The sequence below is a fragment of the Perognathus longimembris genome, chromosome 20 (assembly GCF_023159225.1).
Source record: "Perognathus longimembris pacificus isolate PPM17 chromosome 20, ASM2315922v1, whole genome shotgun sequence".
NCBI lineage: Eukaryota > Metazoa > Chordata > Mammalia > Rodentia > Heteromyidae > Perognathus > Perognathus longimembris.
The window spans coordinates 28,711,948-28,732,659 of record NC_063180.1 but is presented as its reverse complement, the minus strand read 5'-3'; the positions used below and the strand labels follow the sequence as shown (position 1 = coordinate 28,732,659).

General features: G+C 51.6%; 2 protein-coding genes across 8 annotated transcripts in view; one reads left to right on the top strand and one right to left on the bottom strand.

Annotated features, from left to right (window-relative positions):
* Nucleotides 1-18,799, bottom strand: part of Adamtsl3 (ADAMTS like 3) — a 104,962-nt gene extending 86,163 nt beyond the window's left edge. For 2 of the 7 annotated variants that reach the window (XM_048368876.1, XM_048368881.1), the window contains exons 1-3: nucleotides 18,650-18,708; nucleotides 17,563-17,664; nucleotides 1,293-1,412 (exon numbers count right to left, since the gene is read on the bottom strand). In XM_048368876.1, coding sequence (XP_048224833.1) covers nucleotides 1,293-1,412; nucleotides 17,563-17,640 — 198 coding nt within the window. In that variant the 5' untranslated portion in view covers nucleotides 17,641-17,664; nucleotides 18,650-18,708. Of the gene's footprint in view, nucleotides 1-1,292; nucleotides 1,413-17,562; nucleotides 17,665-17,942; nucleotides 18,452-18,649; nucleotides 18,709-18,748 lie in introns of those variants that run through there. The other 5 variants (XM_048368878.1, XM_048368880.1, XM_048368877.1 and 2 more) reach the window with 5 other exon arrangements.
* On the top strand, nucleotides 18,242-19,764 carry LOC125368183 (basic proline-rich protein-like). Its single transcript, XM_048369036.1, has 2 exons — nucleotides 18,242-19,143; nucleotides 19,479-19,764. Exons 1-2 carry the CDS (start codon nucleotides 18,242-18,244, stop codon nucleotides 19,762-19,764), a joined length of 1,188 nt encoding a protein of 395 aa, XP_048224993.1.
* Nucleotides 19,765-20,712: the final 948 nt, after the last annotated feature.

Here is a 20,712-nt window from a genome sequence, read left to right as displayed (position 1 = left end):
CTTGGCCTCCCTGGCAATGGATAGAGAAGAAAACAGGAACTGGCAAGGCATCCTGAAACAAGGCCCCATGGCACCCAAAGCCGGAGAGAGAAGAGCCAGCCAGGACGACACACTCTGCCTTCAGATTCCGTGCCCGCAGACGTTTACACACAGGACGGGTCACAGCGGAATCAAGAAGTGGCATTTGCCAGTCTCTGAAATTGAGATGTCCCTTGGTGGCGAGGCAGGTAGGAGTGGAGCTGGAGGAGGTGGGAGCAGCCAGGGCTGGCTGGCAATGAATAGAAGAAGCAAAGGACAGTGAAAACTCAAAAATCAAATGATCACCCACAGCAGGCAAACAGATGCAAGACCTTTAAATCTAGAAGAAGAAAAATCTTGACCCCACTCACCCATGGCCAAGAAGAGACCAAACAAATGCTAAGCTAGGGACCTTCCTGGCCCTAAATAAGAAGGGGAAATGCGTGACGGGCCTGACAGACCAGAAAGACGCTCCAAAATGAACTCTGAACTCTGAACTCCGGCACTGGGCCTGCGTGAATGAAATTCATTTCCGGTTACATTTAAGAAATGTAACACATTTGCCCTGCACCCACATTCTTGACCCCTTCCTCTGCCCTCTAATGCCTGCCTGTCTAACTGTTCTACACTCACTTTCTTTCACATAATTTGGAAAGAGGACAATGTAGCCATTTTCTGGCTTTTCAGACTAAGATGAAAAAAGGCATAAGTAGTTCTTTGGTGGGGCAGTACTGTGGCATGAACTCAGGGCCTTGTGCTTGGTAGGCAGGTAGGTGTTCCATGACTTTTTGCTCTAGTTACGTTTCAAATGCGGTCTCCCGTGTTGCCCAGGGCAGCCTGCCTGGCTCACCCAGCCTGCACAGGTAAGATGAAAGGGATGCACCACCACGCCCGGCTTCCTGCAGGCTGAGAGGATCATCTCAGGAGCATTTTGCTGCCTCAACCCTCCATCTCCAGAAATCTCCAGATCTTCACTCCCAATGTCTGTCGTGACAGACATGACCCTGCCTCACCTGCATCACACATTTCTGAGGGAAATAAGGAAAAGTGACCCCAGCAGATGCTCTAGCCAGAGGCTGAACTGCCTGCCATGGGGAGCCATAAGCAAGCAAGGCCGCCTGAGGACTCAGAGCCTTTCTAGGTGTGAGGACTCAAACTTGTATTGGTGCTGCCTGGAGGAAGGCACAGTAGTCTCGAGGGTGTGCTGAGACCTACACACTCTGCCCACTGGCCAAGGACAACGACAAAGTCAGGCTCCATGCCCGCGCCCTTACCTGGTCATCATAGCGGTAGGTGAGGAACTGCTCCCCAGTTGTGTCTTCCAGGAAGCTTCCCTGAGGGGAGAGGGCAAACTCGGGAAGGAAGTAGGCGCCTGGGGACTTCTCAGAAGTGCTCTGAAAGGCAAGATCCTGTGGTCACAAACAGGGCTCCAGGAAGCACAGGCAGAGACCCAAAAGGACATTTCAAGAGAATCTGCTCATTTCTGTCTGCACGGCAATGACCCAGGCAATGCCCTCGCCTCGGGTATCTGCTCTGGGCACTATGGACAGGCCACATCATCTGTGCAAACAGACTAAGGTGTGCCAGTATGATCTGACATGGACTTCCTCTCCCCATCTCCCAGCAATTCAGCCAGTTGTTGATGCTTCCCATTGCAAAGCCTTCCTTCCTTACCCTTACTTCTGTCCTTCCTTCTTTCCTCTCCTCCTTCCTTCCTCTCCTCTTCCTTCCTTCTCTTCCTTCCTTACTCTCCTTTCTTCCTGTCCCTCCTTCCTTCCTTCTCCTCTTCCTTCCCCTCTTTCCTTCTTTCCTCCCTTCCTTCCTCTTCTTCCTTCCTCTCCTCCTTCCTTCCTTCTTCTCTCCTTCTTTCACACTCACCTTCCTTCCCTTCTTCTCTTCTTTCCCTCACCCCTTCCTGCTTTAATTCCTGTTATTTGGTGAAAGATTAAGTTAACAACTTTTTTCCACACTACCACAGAAACATGTGCTCATTATAGAAACATTAGAAAACCCAGGCCATCACAAAATGCAACCCACAGTCTCTCCAACCTGTAACAATCGTGTTAAACTGTATTTCCGTTGAAGTTTTTTTTTTTTCTCATATTACTTTCAATGTCTTTAGAAAACCCTAGGATTAGAGAAATTTGAGTTTCTCATGGGAAGCTCATACATTTGCATTTGAATCACTGGATGTGAATCCCAGTTGTTGGGCCCTAACAGATGTCAGGGAGAACAAGTGGTGGTTGTGGGAGTCCGGGGGGCTCACCACCATCATCATACACACACACACACACACACACACACACACACGTACACACATGCACACATACACTCCAGTCCTGGTGGAGGAGGAGAAATGGAGTTGTGAAGACCAGCTAGAACCAGGTGAGGCCAATGGCTCCCTGGCCCATGGTCATCCCCATGAGAAGGGCAGGGCATGCGCTGGGGAGAAGGGGAGGAATCGGAGGCCGAGCCCAGCACGAGGTCGCAGTAGTGGGACATTTTTAAAGAGCCATATGGTGAGGCCATACAAGTATGGAAGCGGGAGGAACCTTCCTGGGCATGGAGTCCAGTTGGGTGCCCTGAGCAATCTTGTGGCCTCTGATGGAGCACTTTCCATGCAGGGAACTCCCTCCCTCCCAAAGCAAGAGTGTCCCAGCAGAACTGAGCAGTTTATGGATGGTGAAGAGTTTCAATTGCTCTGCAGGTCAGGTGCCTGGCCCGCAGCACCCTCTGCCTTCGTCCCCACACACAGTACACATGCATGTGGCAGAGTCACCATACCTAAGAGGAGGAGACTTGAAGTGCAAGTGTCTCTGAAGCAGAGTTGCAAAGTCAGAAGGAGCTAGGGGAAGCCTCTTCCCCACCTCGCCCTGAAGTGGAGGGGCTCCCCGCCCCCACATTCAGACATAAGAGACTCCACCATGGTTCTTTGAAGAAAAAGACAGGGAAGAAAGACACTCAAGTTTCTGAGCATCCACAGGGCCCAAGAACCTGCAAAAGCCATCTCAATCTGTCCCCAGCACAGCCTCTATCTAAGGCAGCTGCCATTTGCTTCATTTCACGGTGAGTCAGGTCATTTGACAAGAGGCGCACAAAGACCAGCTGCCTAGGAAAACTCCTCCCTCCCCCCTTCCCTCCCTCCTTCCCGCCCTTCTTCCTGCCCTCACCGACTCCCTCTCTCCTTCGGTTCCTTCCCCCTTCCACACCCCTCCATGGAAAAGATTCTTGGAAAAGCTGGACCATCCTTCAGGAGAAAGCCAGGTTTAAATGGCTTCTAAAAGCAAGCACCATTAGACAGATTCACCAGTGCCAGCCTGCAGGGCAGTGACTTGTGGCAGAGTCCTGCACACAGTAGGGTTCCCAGCCCCTAAGGAGCAGGAGAGGAACAGAAGGTGGGGAGAACAGCTAGGAAGTGTGAGGTCTTCCTGGGGCACTGAGGCAGGCCTGAGATCTTGGGCCTCTGCCCAAACCCATTCTATCAGCCCCCTGAGTCACCATGACGGGGCAGGAGAAACCTAGACGAGCCCCAGGGATGAAGGCTCAGCGGCTTCCCATGCCCTGTTCTGGCTGGAGGTTGTGAGTTTGGCAAGAGGGAGTTAATATGGTTAATATGATTCATATGCTCCTCAAGCTTTGTCTTCGAGGCCTCATCAATACCCTTAAGGAGCAAGAATGATGATATATCGAGATAGGATTTGACTTGCTGTAAAATCATAATAAAATAACTATATATTTGGTCTTGGACCACAGCTCTGTGTATGTGGGTGCACGTGTGGTGTGTGTATGTGTGTGGTCTGTATGAGTATATGTATATGTACATGGTGTGGTATGTGTGTGATATATGTATATGTGTATGCATATAGTGTGGTGTGTGATGCACATATGCGTGCACATGTATGTATGTGTGTGTGGCATGGGTATGTGTACACTCATGAGTGTGTATATTGTGTATGTGTAAACTTGCATATGTGTGTGCATGTATCTGTATGTGATGTATGTGTGCACGTGTGTATGTATCTGTGGTGTGAAGGGCACTTGTATATGTGTGTATGTGTGTGTGCATGTGTGCTGGCACTGGGCCTTGAACTCAGAGTGAGGTCTCCCTTTGTCAGGCAAGGTTGGCACCCTGCCTCCAGCCTTGCACAAACTCCTGCACACAGAGCTCCTTGACCTTTGTGACCTAGAAGTGATGGGAAGCTTCTGTCACCACACTCTGATGCAGGGAGTCTCGGTGGGCTCCTGGGGGCCTTGGGATGGGGCTGGAGGTGATGGGAAGCGTCTCTGGCTATGCTCTCATGCGGGGAGTCTCAGTGGGCTCATGAGAGCCTTGGAATGGGGCTGGCTGATTCAATGGCTGGAACTTCTGGTCTCAGCCCCCACCTGTAGGGATGGAAGGGGAGCCCACAATGGCATTGATAGGAGCAGCTAAGGACATTGGCAGCTATACTAGCATCATCAGGTCTCCAGAAGAACTCAGAAGAACTTGGCTGGCATCCTGACTGGCGAGGAGCTGGGTGGCAGAGGCAACTAATGCACTGGACTCATACTCCGGGCCTGGCCAGACTCAGCAAGCTACTCTCCTACATCCATCACTGTGGCCTCTGTGAACACACAAGCACCACTGCCCCGTGTTCACATCTGGACAGATAAACGGTCAGGCAGGCGGAGGCCATGCCTCCAAGGGGAAGCACGCTTTTGTCTGATCTTCTCAGCCGACACGGTGCGTCCTGACATTTTCCTTGGAGGTTCCAGGTGTCCACACTCTCCAGCCACCTGGCCTGTGGGCCCTGGAGTCCTCCCTCTGTCTGCCATAGTACTCGGCCATTCCTTTATGTCCCCAGCGCCTCTGAGTGTCTCTGAGCCCACACAGCCCTCAGGCGGCTGGGCCCAATACTCTGTTCCTGCACCTGGCCTTCTGGAAAAGGAGAGGCCTCTGCCATCACCACAGTTGTCCCTCTGCCCTGAGCTGCATCCTGAGACTGACCAGTCCCTCAGGACAGAGGCCCCCATTTCTCCACAACCAGTTAGCTACCCAGGCATGGTGAGCTTGGTTATCAAGCTATATGAACATATGCAGAATAGAATGCAGATCTGTGTTTAGAATTTGTGGTAATTCAGTAGCCAAAAAAAAAAAAAAAGCATCACTCCCCCGTCCCCATTTGGCAATGAGACACTGTCCAACCTGACAAAGTCCAGAAAGGCATCGGAGACATATTCATGTTTATTCAAGGTCTTTCTCACCCCACAGCCTGCTTGCTTTCAGGAAACAGCCCGTCTGTGTGGCTGAAATCATGCAGGCTTCCAAAATGCAGCCTTCCAGAGAAGAAAAAGACAGAAATAGGCTGTTTGCATGTACTCTGCAAAACATTTATATTCATCATAAGCTAGTTTGTTTTTCTAAGCTTTGCAGGGCAGGAAGTGTTCGGTGTGAATGCGTCAACGCAGCTGCCGACTTCACTTGTTTGGATACCCAGCATTTCAGAATTCTTAACAAGGCAAGACGATGAAGAGCTGATGCGGAGGAGACGCGATACCTCTCCTCCATCTGTGTGAAAGCGTATCACATCAATCGCCAGAAGCTATACATATCTTAGGACTTAGCCTAACATAGGAGGACTTCTAAGGAACAAGAGGTGATGCTTTTAAAATATTAAGATGTGAACCCATGTAAGTAGAATGTAAGAGAGCCATATTGGAGCCATCAATAAGCAGAAGAAACAACAGTGTCTGGTCTTAAAAAAAAAAAAAAAAGGAGGAGGAAGAAGAAGAATGCAAACTCTAGTCTTCATCTAAGCTGTGTAGGACGTGATCCAGGCTTGCGGATTTAAGTAGGTAGATCTTTACAGCATCATTTAAATGTCTTAACAACCTATAGCATTATAAATAACTTGTGTGTTTAAAGTAGCATCATAACATGTGGTATTTGTTTGACATGAAAATGTCACTTAGATAAACATCAGGATTCCATCCAATAATAGCCTTTCACCACTGGTGCCTGATACATGGGAAATCACTTGCATAAACGAGACAAACTGGGAGGCGCCGGACACCTGTTGTAATGGCTGCCACGCTCTCCCTGCCCTCACGGTGGCTCTCAGCAGATCCCATCACGTCTGATTCTCCACACTGCTAAATAACAAAGACCAACCAGGTGTGCTCCAAAACCCCCAGGCAGGAGGAGGGCAAGGAGCGGTCGTTTCGTCTCTTTACTGTGTTGTTGTTTTTTTAAATTATCACATGAATACTGTTGGTGTAACTATTTTAAAAGTTCCTTGCACAGAAAAATATCCAGCAATCCAAAAGTAAAACTTGGTATCTTTTGTCATTTTCTTTAACTAAGGCCATGCCTAGGAGAGAAGGAGCAAGAAGACCCCAGACCCGGCTCACTGACTCCACGACCCTGCAACGGCCATGTTCAGCTGGATGATAGAAGAGAGTGTGGAACTTCAGGACAGAGGCAGCACCAAAGACCCGGCCAGCGGCTGCCCGTGCCGGATAAAGTTGTGCAAGCACACGATGCTGTACCTACAGCACTTTCACAGATCCAGGGACAAGGTTTATATGTAAGCACAAATACAAGCATGTCCTACGTCCTTCTGCGAGCAGACCCTGAGATGATAAAAGGCCCTCCACGTTCTCAGATCGCCCACCCCCTGGGCTTGGGTGTAGACTGAGAGACAGATAAGCCAACAGGCAACTGAAGGGCTACAGAAAGAAAAATGCAGAATATTCTGGAGGCACAGGAGAGCACGCACACCATAAGCAATCACAGAGGCCAGAGCCAGTGAGGGGGAGACGTGAGGGACAGGCAGGAATCACCCAGGACATGGAGAAGAGGTGCAAGTGCAGAGCTTTCTCCAGCAATGTGATCAAAGACAAGGCCACAGAGGGCAAGGGGCAAAGTGGCTGAGCACTTGGTAAGGTGTGGGGTTGCAAGGTGAGCACAGAGTGAGGTGTGCGAGCATGGGGCATGGTGGCTGAGCGGCAGGGCAAGTTCCGGAGTGCAGGGCAGGCCCTGTGGGGCTGGAGGAACTGCAGCACTGGATACAAGCCAAGTGGAAGGAAAGGCTGGGGAGGCCCGCACCAGCTGGAAAGTGACGAGGAGCTGAAGGGCAGGTGGGAAGCCCCTGCTCATCCTTTGGACACTTTAAAGGGATGGGAAGAAAAGAAGTGAAATAATTGTGGAGGTGAAATGATCATGGGAAGGCACATGCCTGTCAAGCCCTCTACGCAGGAAGCAGGAATAGGAGGCCAGGGTCAAAGCAGATGCTGCTATAAACACAAGACCTTATTCAAAAAGTAACCGAACGCAAAAGAGGTTGGAGGAATCTCTCCGGGGGTAGATGGCCTGCCTGGCAAATGTGAGGTCCTGAATTAAAGCCCCAGTGACACCAACACATGAAGATCACTGAAATAAAGGAATTTTGGAGGTTTGTTATGAATCTCAATGTTCTCCCATTGTAAGTTCCGTTTCCTTTACCTGGAACATTTGGATGTGTTTATAATAACCAATACAAAGAGCCCATGCCAGATTCTACCCACTTCTTTACTTGGGCATTAGCTGTATCTAGTTGGTTCTTTGTGGGTCTTATGAAGTTGTGGGAAAATGGGTGTTTTAAATAACTGTGCATTGCAACTCCAGGAATCTCTTCACCTTTAGCTGTAGAAAACAGAGATTGTGCTGGAATGTGCTGTGCTCGGGGGGCACACTCCTGTATTCTTGACCTAACCCAGACAGCACCACCACAGCCTTCAAGGGTGGACACTTTTTACTTGTCACCTCTTCTCCATCTGCTCCCTTCCTCCTCTGCTGCTCCGAACACTGGAATACTAAGTCTCCTAAATCTGCTCTCCTCCACCTCTTCTCTTTGCTTCATGCCTTCTGGTTTTCTGCCGCCTTTGGTAGTATTTCCTTTGCTCAGTGACCTTCAGCTCCTTCGATGAATTTTAGTCTTTAAAATCTAGTTTTATTCTCAGTGTAGGGAAGCTGTTTGGGACCTCCTTAAATACTATTCATTTATGGTAGTTCCGATTTTCCTGTCTGTCCTATACTAATAATAACAGCTGCTCAGAGCGCGGAATCACCACAACAAAGACACTCATGTAACTAATTCACAACAAGAAAACACGAAGGCACACCTGAGCCATGTGCTGCTGTCCTTCCTGTCCCAGCATTATCTCACTCTAAGAGGAGAGAGGAAATGAGCTACCTGCGAGCTAAGTGAGGAAGGAAGATGAGGCACATGTGTGTCCCACCTCTTCCCACGTCAGTGCACAAGCTCCCCGTCCTTCCCGTGGTGGCCCACAAGCTCACCACCCCCGTGCTGCAGCCACGGGCCAGGCATGGCCACTGAGCAGTCACAAAACATGTCTATCCCCTAACTGAGATGAACTAAAACCTTAAGTGTTTGATTCCAAAGGCAATTCTGTTCAAAGGCCTTCTTGTGTTTTGATTAGATGTTGAAATCCTACTTGGGCAGACCAGACAAAATGAGATACATCACTAACCCTGTCCTGTGGTCTCCTAGGAGGCTGCCCTTTTGCTAGACAGTGCTTCTGGGCGGGACTGCAAGTGGGCCTTGCTTTTCTGAGAAGGAGCACCTCCAGTCTAAGACAGAGAAGTGTCTGTGATAGCATTTTCTTGCCGGGATGCTTAGTTTGGGGTTCAAGGCTAAGCAATGTTATCTGAAGAGTTTCAGAAGGAATAATCGAGAAAGAGCTTAGGGCATTGCTACAGACTCCACACCTAAGAGAAGACCTCACCCCACAACCATCACTGGCCCTGAGGAGAATGGGAGCCCTCACTGCAGGATGTGGCACAGCTTCCTGGAGTCTCCATTGTCCAATCTTGAGCAGCCAGCCAGAAAACTGCACTGACAATGAACCAAGATACCTTGCGCGAGCTGGGGCATGAAGGAAGCCTTTTCCACTTTGAGCTTCCACAGCCCACATCAAACTCAAGTTCTTCCCCTGAGATGCCCTGTGGCAGACCCACCCCTTACCCCGAAAGTTGGTGCCTGAGGGTGATCACAAAACCCCCTGTGAGAAAGAGGGGCCCGTGCAGACACTGATGTCATGGTGGCTCAGCCGGGTGGGAAGTGCCACCGTGCTGAGAAGGAAACTTGGCGTGGCAGCTCGAAGGTTTGCCTGCCTCCTCTCAGTGGTCTGTGACAAGTTGCAAAAGAGAGACAGGCGTGTCTGCTAACAGGCTTAGGACAGAAACTCTGACTGGAGGAAGGGGCCTGGCCACGAGGGCGGGGGGGGGGGGGGCAGGTGAGCCATCAGTGAGGCCTAGAGAGCACATAGCTGGGCATCTACACCTACAAGGAAGCAAGTGCACAGAGAAGGTGGTTCCGGCTCCCTGGGCCTTCCTCCCTCTCCTGTCCTCTGTGAGGATGAGACGGAGCGAAGAAAAGTCTCCACTGCTGAGCACCTCTCACGCACAAGGCACCTAAGAGGTGCTTGATGGAGTTGATGTCAAGAAACGCAAGCGGCCCCTGCATCTTCTCCCTTGCCATTCTTAGTGAAGGGAGGAGGAGCTCAAGGACATCTCTCTGAAGGCCACAAGCACAAGGTCCGGGCAGGCAGGCTCCCCACCCATGCTTAGTTTCCTCCTGGCTCAAAGGAATGGCCCATTTTACTGAGCCAATATCTTCCACTGGATTGTGGTCAAAGCCCAAATATTTCCAAGTGAATTTCCTTGTCCTCAAAAACCTCCGGGAAAGATCGGGCAACCTCTAAAGGCCTGTCTTAAACTTTCCCCTCCACCACTAGGCCGCCTGTTCACCTGGCAAGCTGTCAGTGACCAGGGGGTAGAAAATGCGCTAGACGAGAATCAGAAATAGGACAGTGACGTAGGAGTTATAAGCAACACACTTTTGTAACTGGAAAAACAAGCAGAGCTCACTTCTAAGCAAGCAAATATTTATAGGAAAGTCATCAGATGACATCTGCTCTTGGGTCAAATTTTAAGGAAAACAGCACAATCCAGGCCACGCCAAGGGAAATGTCCACTAGGATTATTTAGACCATAGCACTATCATGCATCCTTGTGCAATAAACAGATTCCAAATCTCTCTTGACCTTTCTAACACAGGTATTCTCCAAGATGCCAAATTCTTCCATATACGTACATACATACATACATACTGAGAAATAAATGCATACATATATCTTACAAGCTCCATGATCCACAATTTCACTCTCTGTGCCTCAAACTGAGTTCAAAAATCCCCAAAGGGCAATTGCAGAAACCAAACAACTCAAAAGATTTCAACTGTGTGCTGCTGTGAGAACCATCATACTCAGTCCTGGCCCAGATGCGACCAAGCTCACTTGCCACCCCCCACCCCATACACTACCTACCATTGGTCACCAGCAGCCAATCACAGTCAATTGTCAACTTCATCCCTGCCGCCTAGCCGTGTTGTAGTGTCCCTCAGGCCACCTGGCACTCACCGAATGCCTCCATCATTCACCTTGCTTTACCCTATCATGTCACCTTTGTCATCAACCTCACACCACCAAAAGATGAAGGAGAGTGGGGAGAGGGAGGGAGAGAGAGTGTGTGGAAATTCATATAACTTTTATTATAGTGTATTGGTATTTACTCTAAATTTTGCATTAGCTACTATAATCTGTTGTTGTGCGTACTCAGGAAATTACATGTACCATATATATATATGTATATACATATATATATATATATGGAAAGCTTCATATAAATTGTTCATGGCACTGCCCAGATTTGGGCATTGGCTGGTGTCTCAGAATACACTCTTCATGGGTTTTGGATGTAGGCCCCATTGTAATCCACTTAGCCCTAGTGCCAACAGCAAGGATGGGCAGAATTGGATGGCTCATCTGGACTACACCAAAGTTTAAAGTGTGTGTATGTGCTCTGAAAAAAAGAACACCTAATAAAAGGATTTTAAAAATCAAGCTAGAGCCGGGTGCTGGTGGCTTACATCCATAATCCTAGCTACCATGGAGGCTGAGATCGGAAGATCATGGTTTCAAGCCAGCCTACACAAGAAAATGCATGAGACTCTTATCTCCAATTATCTCCAATTAACCAGCAAAAAAAGCCAGAAGTAGTGCTGTGGCTCAAGTGGTAGAGTGCCATCCTTGAGCAGAAAAAGGTCAGGGACAGCACTCAAGCCCTGAATTCAAGTCCCAGGACTGGAACATACACACAAAAATTCAAGAGAAAATACTTACCAGTCATAAGCCCATTGAGGGGCCTCTAGCATACCAAAAGAGACAAGCTCCCTGTAACATCCACCTCACCAGCAAAACTGGGGGAAGATTCACTCCAGATCCCCCAAGCACCAGAAAGGTCCACTATCATCTTATACCCCTCCTTTCACCGGCAGCACATAATTTTTGGTCTTCATGTCTACTGATCTCTCTTTTCACAGCATATCCATTTCCTAACAGAGCCTAAAATGTACCTCTAAAGAGTCACCTGCTCCCAGAATGCCCTGCTCTCATGGCCAGCCACCTGCTCCCAGAATGCCCTGCTCCCATGGCCAGCCACCTGCTCCTAGAATTCCCTGCTCCCATAGCCAGCAACCTGCTCCCAGAATGCTCTGCTCCCATGGCCAGCAAGCTAATGTTTGGGTTAAAGGGTGATAGAAACCAAATGTCCAGGCTTCCAACAAATGAACATTTTCAGTGATGTCAAATCCCGGCAAGTGTATGGTGAGCAAGTCCCTCCCCAGGCTACTGTGCTAGTAAAGAGAAATATTTGTTACAAAGATGTTGATTATCCTATTACCCGGAAATCTTGGAAAGACTAAACAGCAATCCAGAGCCAATCCTCCACTGGGGAGAGGAATTTAGTCGTACCCACAGTGAGGCCCGTTACTCTTTTTTACCATTACTCTTCTGTTTACCACAACAGGCCAGTGAGCATCACAGGGCTTAGAGGAGGAGACAAGAAAACAAAAGAGACAACAAACAGAGAGGAATCAGCACAAACATGAGCGCACATGGGCGTTCCCAGGAGGAAAGCATGGGGCTAATGAGCAATATTCTCTAATTCAGAGACTGCATCTAACTGCCAAATATCCTGGCCATCTTCCCACATGAGAAGTTGTCAAACACCCTCAAGACATAAATGAAATTGAGCCTCTTAGTACATTTCAATAGTTAAAAAAAAAATTAAAGGCCACATTGTCCAAAGAGAAAATAAGAGTTAAGTCATTTGATTATAAAATAGTCTCCTTTGCTTTATCCTGCCAATTATCTGGCTTATGATTAAACCAGAGCATGCAAATAACCAGACTTGATTTTAGAAGGAGAGACCAGGCATAGACAGTAATTGTATGAAGTTGTCAAAGAAATACCACCACCACCGCCGCCCCCTTCCCCCCAGGGAAGTGTTCTGTGTACTCCTCATCCTGTGGACCCATCTTCCCTATGAGGAATGGGCGGATCCTGGGCTACTTTAACTGACGCAGGAGAGGAAAAGCCATGGAGAGTGCCCCGGTTCATTTTATGAGTCTAGTAAAAACCTTGATACCAAAACCGGAGAGACACAGGACAGACCAGCCTCTCTAATGAATACAGATGTAGTGATTTTCAATAAAATATCTGCAAACCAAATCCAGCTGAATATTAAACAGAGACAGTATATCATGGCCAAGTCCAGCTGGTGCCAGGAGCACAGAATGAGTCAATATTCAGAAACCTATTACTATAATTCCTTGAGTTAGGACACAGAGAAAAAATACAGTCATCAAGACAGTGTCGAAAACCCTGATGACCCAACACACTTGGAACTCTGACCTTACACACATGCCATGAGCACCATGAGCACACTCACCATGAGGACCCCGGCCTCACTCGATCACTGTAAGGACCCAAGCCTTGCACACTCAATCACCGTAAGGACCCCAGCTTGCATGCTCTATCACCATGAGTTCCCTGGCTTTACACATCCACAAAGGTGGGCCAGATGGATCCCTGAGCAAACTTATCACCACCACCCACCCACCCACCGGCCTCACATTAGCAGTGAAGAATCAGCTAAAATCACGTCGTGCATGACTATAAATACATGAGATTTTATTAGAGGCAAGTATTTATTTATTTTGGTTTTTTTCCAGTCCTGCGGCTTGAACTCAGGGTCTGAGCACTGTCCCTGGCTTCTTTTTGCTCAATGCTAGCACTCTGCCACTTGAGCCACAGTGCTACTTCTGGCTGTTTTCTATGTATATGGTGCTGAGGAATTGAACCCAGTGCTTCATGTATATGAGGCAAGCACTCTTGCCACTAAGCCATATTCCCAGCCCTAGAGGCAAGTATTTAATAGCATAAAAATAACCCTCACTTTGTCCAATTAAAAAATACTTATCAAAATAGAATACAATTGCATCTTTCTAATCTTCTAAGAAGTCCTAGAAATGCATATGACAAAAAACCTGTCAGAAGAAATAGAGGTAATGTTGATTTTCATTTTTTTATCCTTTCCAGCATTTTTCCAATTTTAAGAACTATTTTTATCAGGACAAAAAATACAAGGTAATTTCAAAAGAGAAGAAAACGTAAAGCTCGTCAATATTGTAGGTTTGGGGTTTTTTTAACCATGATGTCGTTATTCTGTGAAAATTATTTCCAAAGTAAAATGCTATATCATTTTTATAAATGAAAGCTTGGATAACAAATGCATTTCTGAGTATTTGACCACAATAATTTATAGCACACACTGGCTGGAGCCATTCAGTACCGACAAATTCCAGAAAGTAATTGCATAAAATGCTTGGAGAGGAAACGGTTTTATGCTTCCATTGCTATTTATGGAAATTTGCATCTTTGCAAAAAATAAACCTAGAGCAATCATACTCATCAACCTTGCAATGTGCTTTCCAGGAGATGTCAGCTTTTATGCTTTACGAACTGTTATCCATGCAATGGAGAAGCCCTGCCTACTCTGCCCTGTTAGTGAGCAGTTGTTTCGAGTTGGGTTTTCCTTGCACCTATAACCTCTCCCTTTCTCCTGGGCAGTCACCTTCTGGAATTAAGGATGCATCAAAGGACATCTTGCTAACACAAAGCTTTTCTTGTGATTCCCACGTCCCTCTCAAAATGTAAACACTTCTTTTTCAGTGTCTTAACCTTCTGCTTTTAAACTAACCCACTGCCTTTCAACTTACCCATCACTGTCCACGGGCTTTGGAGTGAACTTCTGCGTGGGCCCCTGAATCTGGTTCAAAACCTCAAGTATCCTCCAAGCCTTCCATTTCCCTCAACCCTGTGTGATTTCTTCCTGCTCACGTCCTCTGGCGACGACCAGCCCAGAACCACGGCGCGCTTGTAAACCGAGCCCCAAGTTTTACTGGTGCCAACTCTCTGCCAAGGCCTCCCAGGCATCCTCTGCCCAGCCCGTCCTGAGGGCGCCTCCATCATCTAACAACACCACAGGCCCCTACTGTCCTTCAAGCTGCAGGTGAGAACTGGACCACAGAGGACACAAGGACGGCGGGTGGGAAGGGCCAGCAAGGCTCCTGCGGAGTCATCATAGTGCGTGGATGTGTGGATGCATGGATGCACGGTGGAAGCTCTCAGAGATCCTTGGCCTCTTCCACCTTGGAGGAGCTCTTGAGTTTAAAAAAGAACTATATACACACATACATGCAAATATGTATGTATGTGTGTGTGCATGTGTATGTAGACCAAAATAATAACCAAGATTGTATTTTACTTTCAATGATTACGCTTTACAGTAAATGCAAAGTATGAAACGATGGGCTTTCTATGGGTTCTCTTGAAGAGAACACCAAAGGCCTAAATTTGAGAGGCCATAGCATCATGAAGCCTGGGCTTCCTCTAAGTAGACCAAGGCAGGAAGGAGCCCTAGAGGGAAGCCAGGGGCCTGCTGAGGATGAGGAGAAATCTGGGAGGGGAGAGGGGAAGATGGGGAGAGGGGGAACAAGGGAAGAGGAGGAGAAGTGGAGAGGTGCAGGGCTGTGGTGGTGGGAAGGCTTAAAAGAAGGAATTCCAGCACTGTGTTAACCAGGCAGAACAGGGAGGCAGCGCCATCCGGGACCATGTCCCCAACCTCACGATCCTCTCATGAGCACAGCTCCTTATTCCCAGTGAAGGAACTCATGAGTCCCAGGGATGTGACACATTGGGGGGCCTCTGTTCAATCCACCATGCACCCCGAGTCAAGGCAGGAGTGTGAGGGCATCTACCAAAGCCCACTAGACCTGTGGTCTGATCCATCTGCAGGGCCTCTGCAGGACCGGCCTCCAGCCTCCCATCTGCAGGCTCCAGCCCCCCACCTGCAGGCCAAGAGCCCCCCACCCACCCACCCACCCACAGGCCCTCTGAAAGCCCAGCCTCCACCCCCAGAAAGAGAAACAAAACAGGAAACCATTGTTTTCTCCATGTGCAGCTAGACCCAGGAGACGGTGTGGAGCCAGCTCACAGTTAGTTACATCCGAGGCATGTTCCCACACCGTGGACGCCCCCATCCACACAGGAAGTCCCCACATACAAGAGAATTCCTCCCACAAGCTCCCAGCCTGCTGCTCCAAGGGCCACCTGGAGGTGACAGGAAGATGATACAGTACCAAGCCCCTCTGGTGGTCCTCCCCAGAGTAGGAGACATGAGGTAGGATCTGCAGGAGCAAACAACCATGTGGCTCCTCTGCAAAGGAGAACGGAACCACGTCATAGACACGCAGCCTGAGTGTGGGGAGCTGGGAGTTCCCCCAGAATGGTCAAGAACAGAGTCAGGAAAATTAAGGACCAGAGCTTCCAGTCCTGCCCTGCAGACCAACACAACTGTTTGCGGTCAGTAAATGTAAGAGTCAAGGTTTCAGCTATCTAAGAAGGAAATTGCATTTCTATCCTATACTCCCTAAATAGCCTCACACGCTTAACCATCTCCTATCAAACACCTGGTTCCATTCAAGCCCTATCTGAACACCGAAATTAAGAAGCAACTTTATGACCAAACCAGGCTGAACCTGAGGAAAAGAGCTGTGGGACAGCCCTGTCCACCCCTGTCCATTGCCCAGTGCCCCCCACAGCTGCACCGCAGAAAACACAGGCGCAGCCAGCGTCAAACCCGCCTGCGAGCAAGCAAGAGTGCTGGCACCAGCAGTGAATGCCATGTGCTTTCACTTCACAGCAGGTGGAGAGATGCCAGCATGACCAGGGATCTGGGCAGTGGTGTGTGCACAGCGAGGTTCTGCAATCTCCTTTTATAACCTTCTGTGCACACTGCCCTGATGGCGGAAGCAGTACGGCCCCAGGCACACAGAGATGGAAAAACCCAAAGGAGGTCGTGAGTGATTCAAGCTGGGCAAACACTGTCCTTGGAGCCAGGTCAACAGACTGCCTCAGAGCACATTTAAATTTTATAGGGTGAAAGAAGGGGAACTGAAATCCTGCGTTGGCCCTACTCGGCCAGGCACAAACATCTGAAGCTCTGGTAGCTCATTTCAAATCTTCTAATGGGATAGAGAAGCATTGCTTTCACCCCAGTATGGCAACTAGCTAGCCAGAGAGGGCCTCACACCACCCTCAAAAAAAATACTTAACTTTTGCTCTTAACAAATGATGCCTACTATGATATGTTTATGGGGAAGCATCAATAAAACAGGATAATAGGGAATAGGATGTTCCTTGCTAACCAGTCCAGTAAGAACAACATAAATCAGAGCCACCGGAGGTCTTAACTCTAAGGCATAGGGTGAAGAAGTCCAGGGAAGTAAAATAAGAGGCAGCAACATGGGTTGACTTACCCCACAGCCACACAAGCCTTAGGTACCAGCCTGGCCACTGGACCCCAAAGGTCGGCCACTTGTTACAGAGCGGCCCTGCCTGGGGCTAGCAGCCATCCTCAGGACACACCACTGTCTAAGGCCAAGCACTTTTTTGGCTGGGTCATGGACGGAGACATGTTTGCCTGGCATCCACTGCTCTACAAACCAGGAGCTGTTCTAAGAACTCTGGATGGTCCAACCATCTTGACAAGGAAGAACCTGGCAATCCCAGGCTTCCATTTCCACTTAGCATCCATCAGCCCAAGTGGAGTCACAGCTGCTCCTAAGGGACAGCACTTTGCCACTGTCTCCACCACTCCCTATGTCCCCTCAGCAGTTGAAGCTTCCTTTCCGGTTTCAGTTTGTCCAGGAAGCAAGTAAGGACACCCTTCCTGAGCTCTGGTGGGATGGAAAAGATTTCTAGCCACGGATGGGCATGAACAGAAAGAAGCAATATAGAATACATATGGAATACATGGCTAGGCAGGGGCAAGGGTCTGGCTCTACCTGTTTAGTGCATCCCCGCCTCTACTGGACAGCAGGGCCCACCATGGCCTGTGTTGTGGCCAGCTTGGCATCCTCCAGTAGGCGAGCCCTGCCCAGGAGTCAGCGAGGACCCAAGGTGGTAAGCCGTCTTTTTGGCTGAACCAAAGAGAAATCCTTTCCCGTGGTGGTGGGGGGGGGGGGAGATGTGGAGTAACATAGCACAGTGTGGGGTCCAGAATGAGAGAGAAGAGGGGTGCCCGCTGTGCCCCCTTACCTGTAGGAAAGTTGACAGCATGGCCACCGCCCCCATCAGCAGCCGCCAGGGCCCCCTCCTGGAAGCCATGGGGTCCATCCAATCTGGGGTCTCACTTGCAGCCTGCAAAAGAAAAATGGCATTGGTTTCCAACAAGCCCTGCCCGCCACCAACCCCCTCCCCCAGCAGCTCCCATGACTTAAGCCCCCGGAGGGAGAGGCCTTGGGCCTCGGGCTGTCCTGGAAGAGGTGTCAGCCCGAGAGGGGCTGCCCGTTGCGGCAGGGACCGTCTTAGCCGGGCGGCGGGGCCCCTCTGGTGGGCAGCGCCCGCCTCGGCTTTCCAGAAGCGGCCACGTCCTTGCCGTTCTCCCGTCCCGTCCATCGCGTCCCGCGGGTGCGCACCGGGTGCGGCCGGCGGCTCTGGAAGCCGCGCGGAGCGAGGGCGCGGCACCTGCCAGCTCCTGTCCTGGAGGCCCAGCGGAGTCTGCGCCTAGCAAGTCAGAGCCCAGCCGGGAGACAGACGGAGAACGGCGGGGACTGCAAGGAGGGCGGGGGCGGCGGGGCTCTCCCGGTTCGGGGCCACCGGAAGAGGCGAGGCTGGAAAAGCCGCGGTCACCCTTCGCCTCGCGGGCGCCTCGGCGGAGCCGGTGCGGGGCGGCGGCTCCTCCATCTGGAGAAGGCATCAGGCGGCCTGAAGCCTGATGCGATCCGCACATGTGCGGATCCGACTTCGGGCGGGCGGCGGCTCGTGGCTGGGGGAGGCGGCTGGGACGGGGCGAGGTGCGCCCGGGGCGGGGCGAGGGCGCGGCGAGGTGCGCCCCTCGTTCCCGCCGCGCCTGACTACGAGCGCGCTCGGGCCACCGCCGCAGCCCCAGCCCGTCCAGGGCGCTCGCCGGGCTCCCGGCCACCTGGCCCTTAAGGCGCCCGACGCCACCGGTAGCCGTCAACCCGCTGGGTGCCCAGGCAGCCACCACCCTAAGCCCCTGGTGGGCTGGTGGGGCCCCAGAGGGAAGGGCGCCCCGAAACGGCCCGGGGTACCCTGGAACCCCCCCCCCCAACCCTGCGCGCCTGCAGCAACGGATCAGCATCCCACCGAGTCCCCGGCTCGCTTGGCCGGGTCCGCGTGCGCCCACCCTGCGACCCGGACGCCACCCGGCCCCCAGCACCCACCCTGCATCCCAGGCGCCCGCCCGGCCCCGAGCGCCCACCCTGCGTCCCGGACGCCCGCCAGGAAGCCGGACCTGGACCGCCCGACGCCGGCCTCCAGCCCGCGGCGCCGCGGCGGAGTTAAATGGGGCCGCGACGGGGCCGGGCCCGACCGGGGCCGCCCCGCCTCCCCGCCCTCGCCCCGCGCAGCCCCGCGCTGGCCGCCGCCCAGAGATGGAGGCGCCGCCACCTGCGCCGCCCGCCCGCCCGCCCGCCAGGCAAGTGTGCTGCGCGACCCCGCCACCCCGACCCCGACCCCCGCCAGAGCCCAGGATGCCAGGGCGCGACGAGCCGCGCCTGGAACGCTCGTCTGCCGCTTCCTGGAAGCCGCTGCCCGGCCTGGGCCGCCGCCAGGCCTGATGCCAAGAGCCCGGGTCGCCGCCGCCGCCCGGAGCAAGCCCGGGAGGGGAGGGGAAAGGAGGCCGCGGGCCGGAGCCGGGTGGCCGCCCCCACCCCGCCTCCCCGCCCCCCACCTCCGCCCCCTCCTCCCCCGCCCCCTCCTCCGCGGCCACCCCGGGGACCCGGTACAGACACGCAGCTGCTGGGACAACGCGAAATGGGGTGTCGGCTGCGATGCGGGGCCCAGGCCTCGGGGAGGTGATGGAGGTGGTGGCCTGGGTTCCGGCTCTTTCCTAAACTCCAGGTTGGGCGCCTTTTCCCAGAGCCGCCGCTGGCCTGAGGGTGGCGGAATAGCGGCACCCATTACCCTGTTACCCCATTGTTGCTACATAGCCAACACCTGGCCAGGGGCGGCAGCGAAGCTGGAACCCCGTGGCCTCTCCCCAAAACTGCCTGCCGCCCGCTGGCGGGAGGCAAGCCCTGGCCAGACCGAGGCAGCCCCAACCCAGGCTGCAATCCCGTGGCAAGTGCGCAGAGGGCCGGCCAGGGGGAGGAGGGTGGGCAGCAGAGGGGACTCGGCCTGGCCACAGCCATCACCGGGGGCGCCTTTCTTCTTATTCACCTGGCCATGGTCTGTGGAGTCAGGCAAAGCTGCTGGGGGCCAAGCCCTCGCTCCTAGCGGAAATGGAACCTCCACCTGGCCTCATCCACAACCAGTCCACGCATGCACACACATGCACCTTCCGTGTGTGTTTCTGTGTAAATCACCTCATCCATGCCAGTGCATGCCAGTGCATGCCTGCTGGAAGCTCGTGTCACCACACATCTGCACAAGCCACGTACTTCCTCTACTTAGGGACTTCTAGTTATCACATCAGAAATCACCAAGGACAACCCCGTGAGAAAGTGACAGTAACAGAGGCTCAGGGCTACTTGGGTGCGGTGTAAAACCTGGAAGAAGAAGGTGGACCATTGGAGCTTCCCCTGAGCTGGATACCTGCACATAGGTGACAGAATCTCCCCCAGTCTCCAAGTGACTAGAAGCCTGCAGGCGTGGACTCGGGGATCGCAGGTGCATCCGTATGTAAGGAATCTGGAAGGGGCGGTGATGGTCTCTGCTCCACACCACGGCAGTGTGCTGACATTTCAGAACATTTACACCTGGTGCTGGTGCAGGCATTTAACATGAATTAGCTCAGGGCTCTGGCTCCATCATCCTCATGATTGGCAGTGCTGGGATTTGAACTCGAGGTCCTTGCACTTGCTAAGCAGGCACACTACCACACCCCCAGGCTGACATAATTCTTTCTATTCCCATTTGACAAGTGAGAACATTGAAGCAGAAAGGTTTAAATATGTTCTTAGTAGCCAAGCAAACCAAACAAAGCACTTTTCAGGTCACTCCTGCTGGGCTGGCTGTGAAACTCCCATGAATATTCAAAAGGACATGAAGAAGTCAAAGGAATTCTCCACAAATGAAGCAGCAACTTCGTCTACCTCTATCATTCAAGAAGACACCCCAGGAAGCCTCTGGGTTTGAAGGACATTGCTAGGAATGGAACACCAAGTGGCTGTGTGTTAACTGAGCAATGTGTGTTAACATACTGGGTCTCAGCAGGACTTCCCT

What these genes read in the sequence shown, in the direction of transcription:
- LOC125368183 (XM_048369036.1), top strand. Translation starts at nt 18,242, where the DNA reads ATGCGATCCGCACATGTGCGGATCCGACTTCGGGCGGGCGGCGGCTCG. An exon ending in GCCGCCGCCGCCCGGAGCAA is followed by an intron (nt 19,144 to 19,478) that starts GCCCGGGAGGGG and finishes GTTGCTACATAG; the next exon opens with CCAACACCTGGCCAGGGGCG.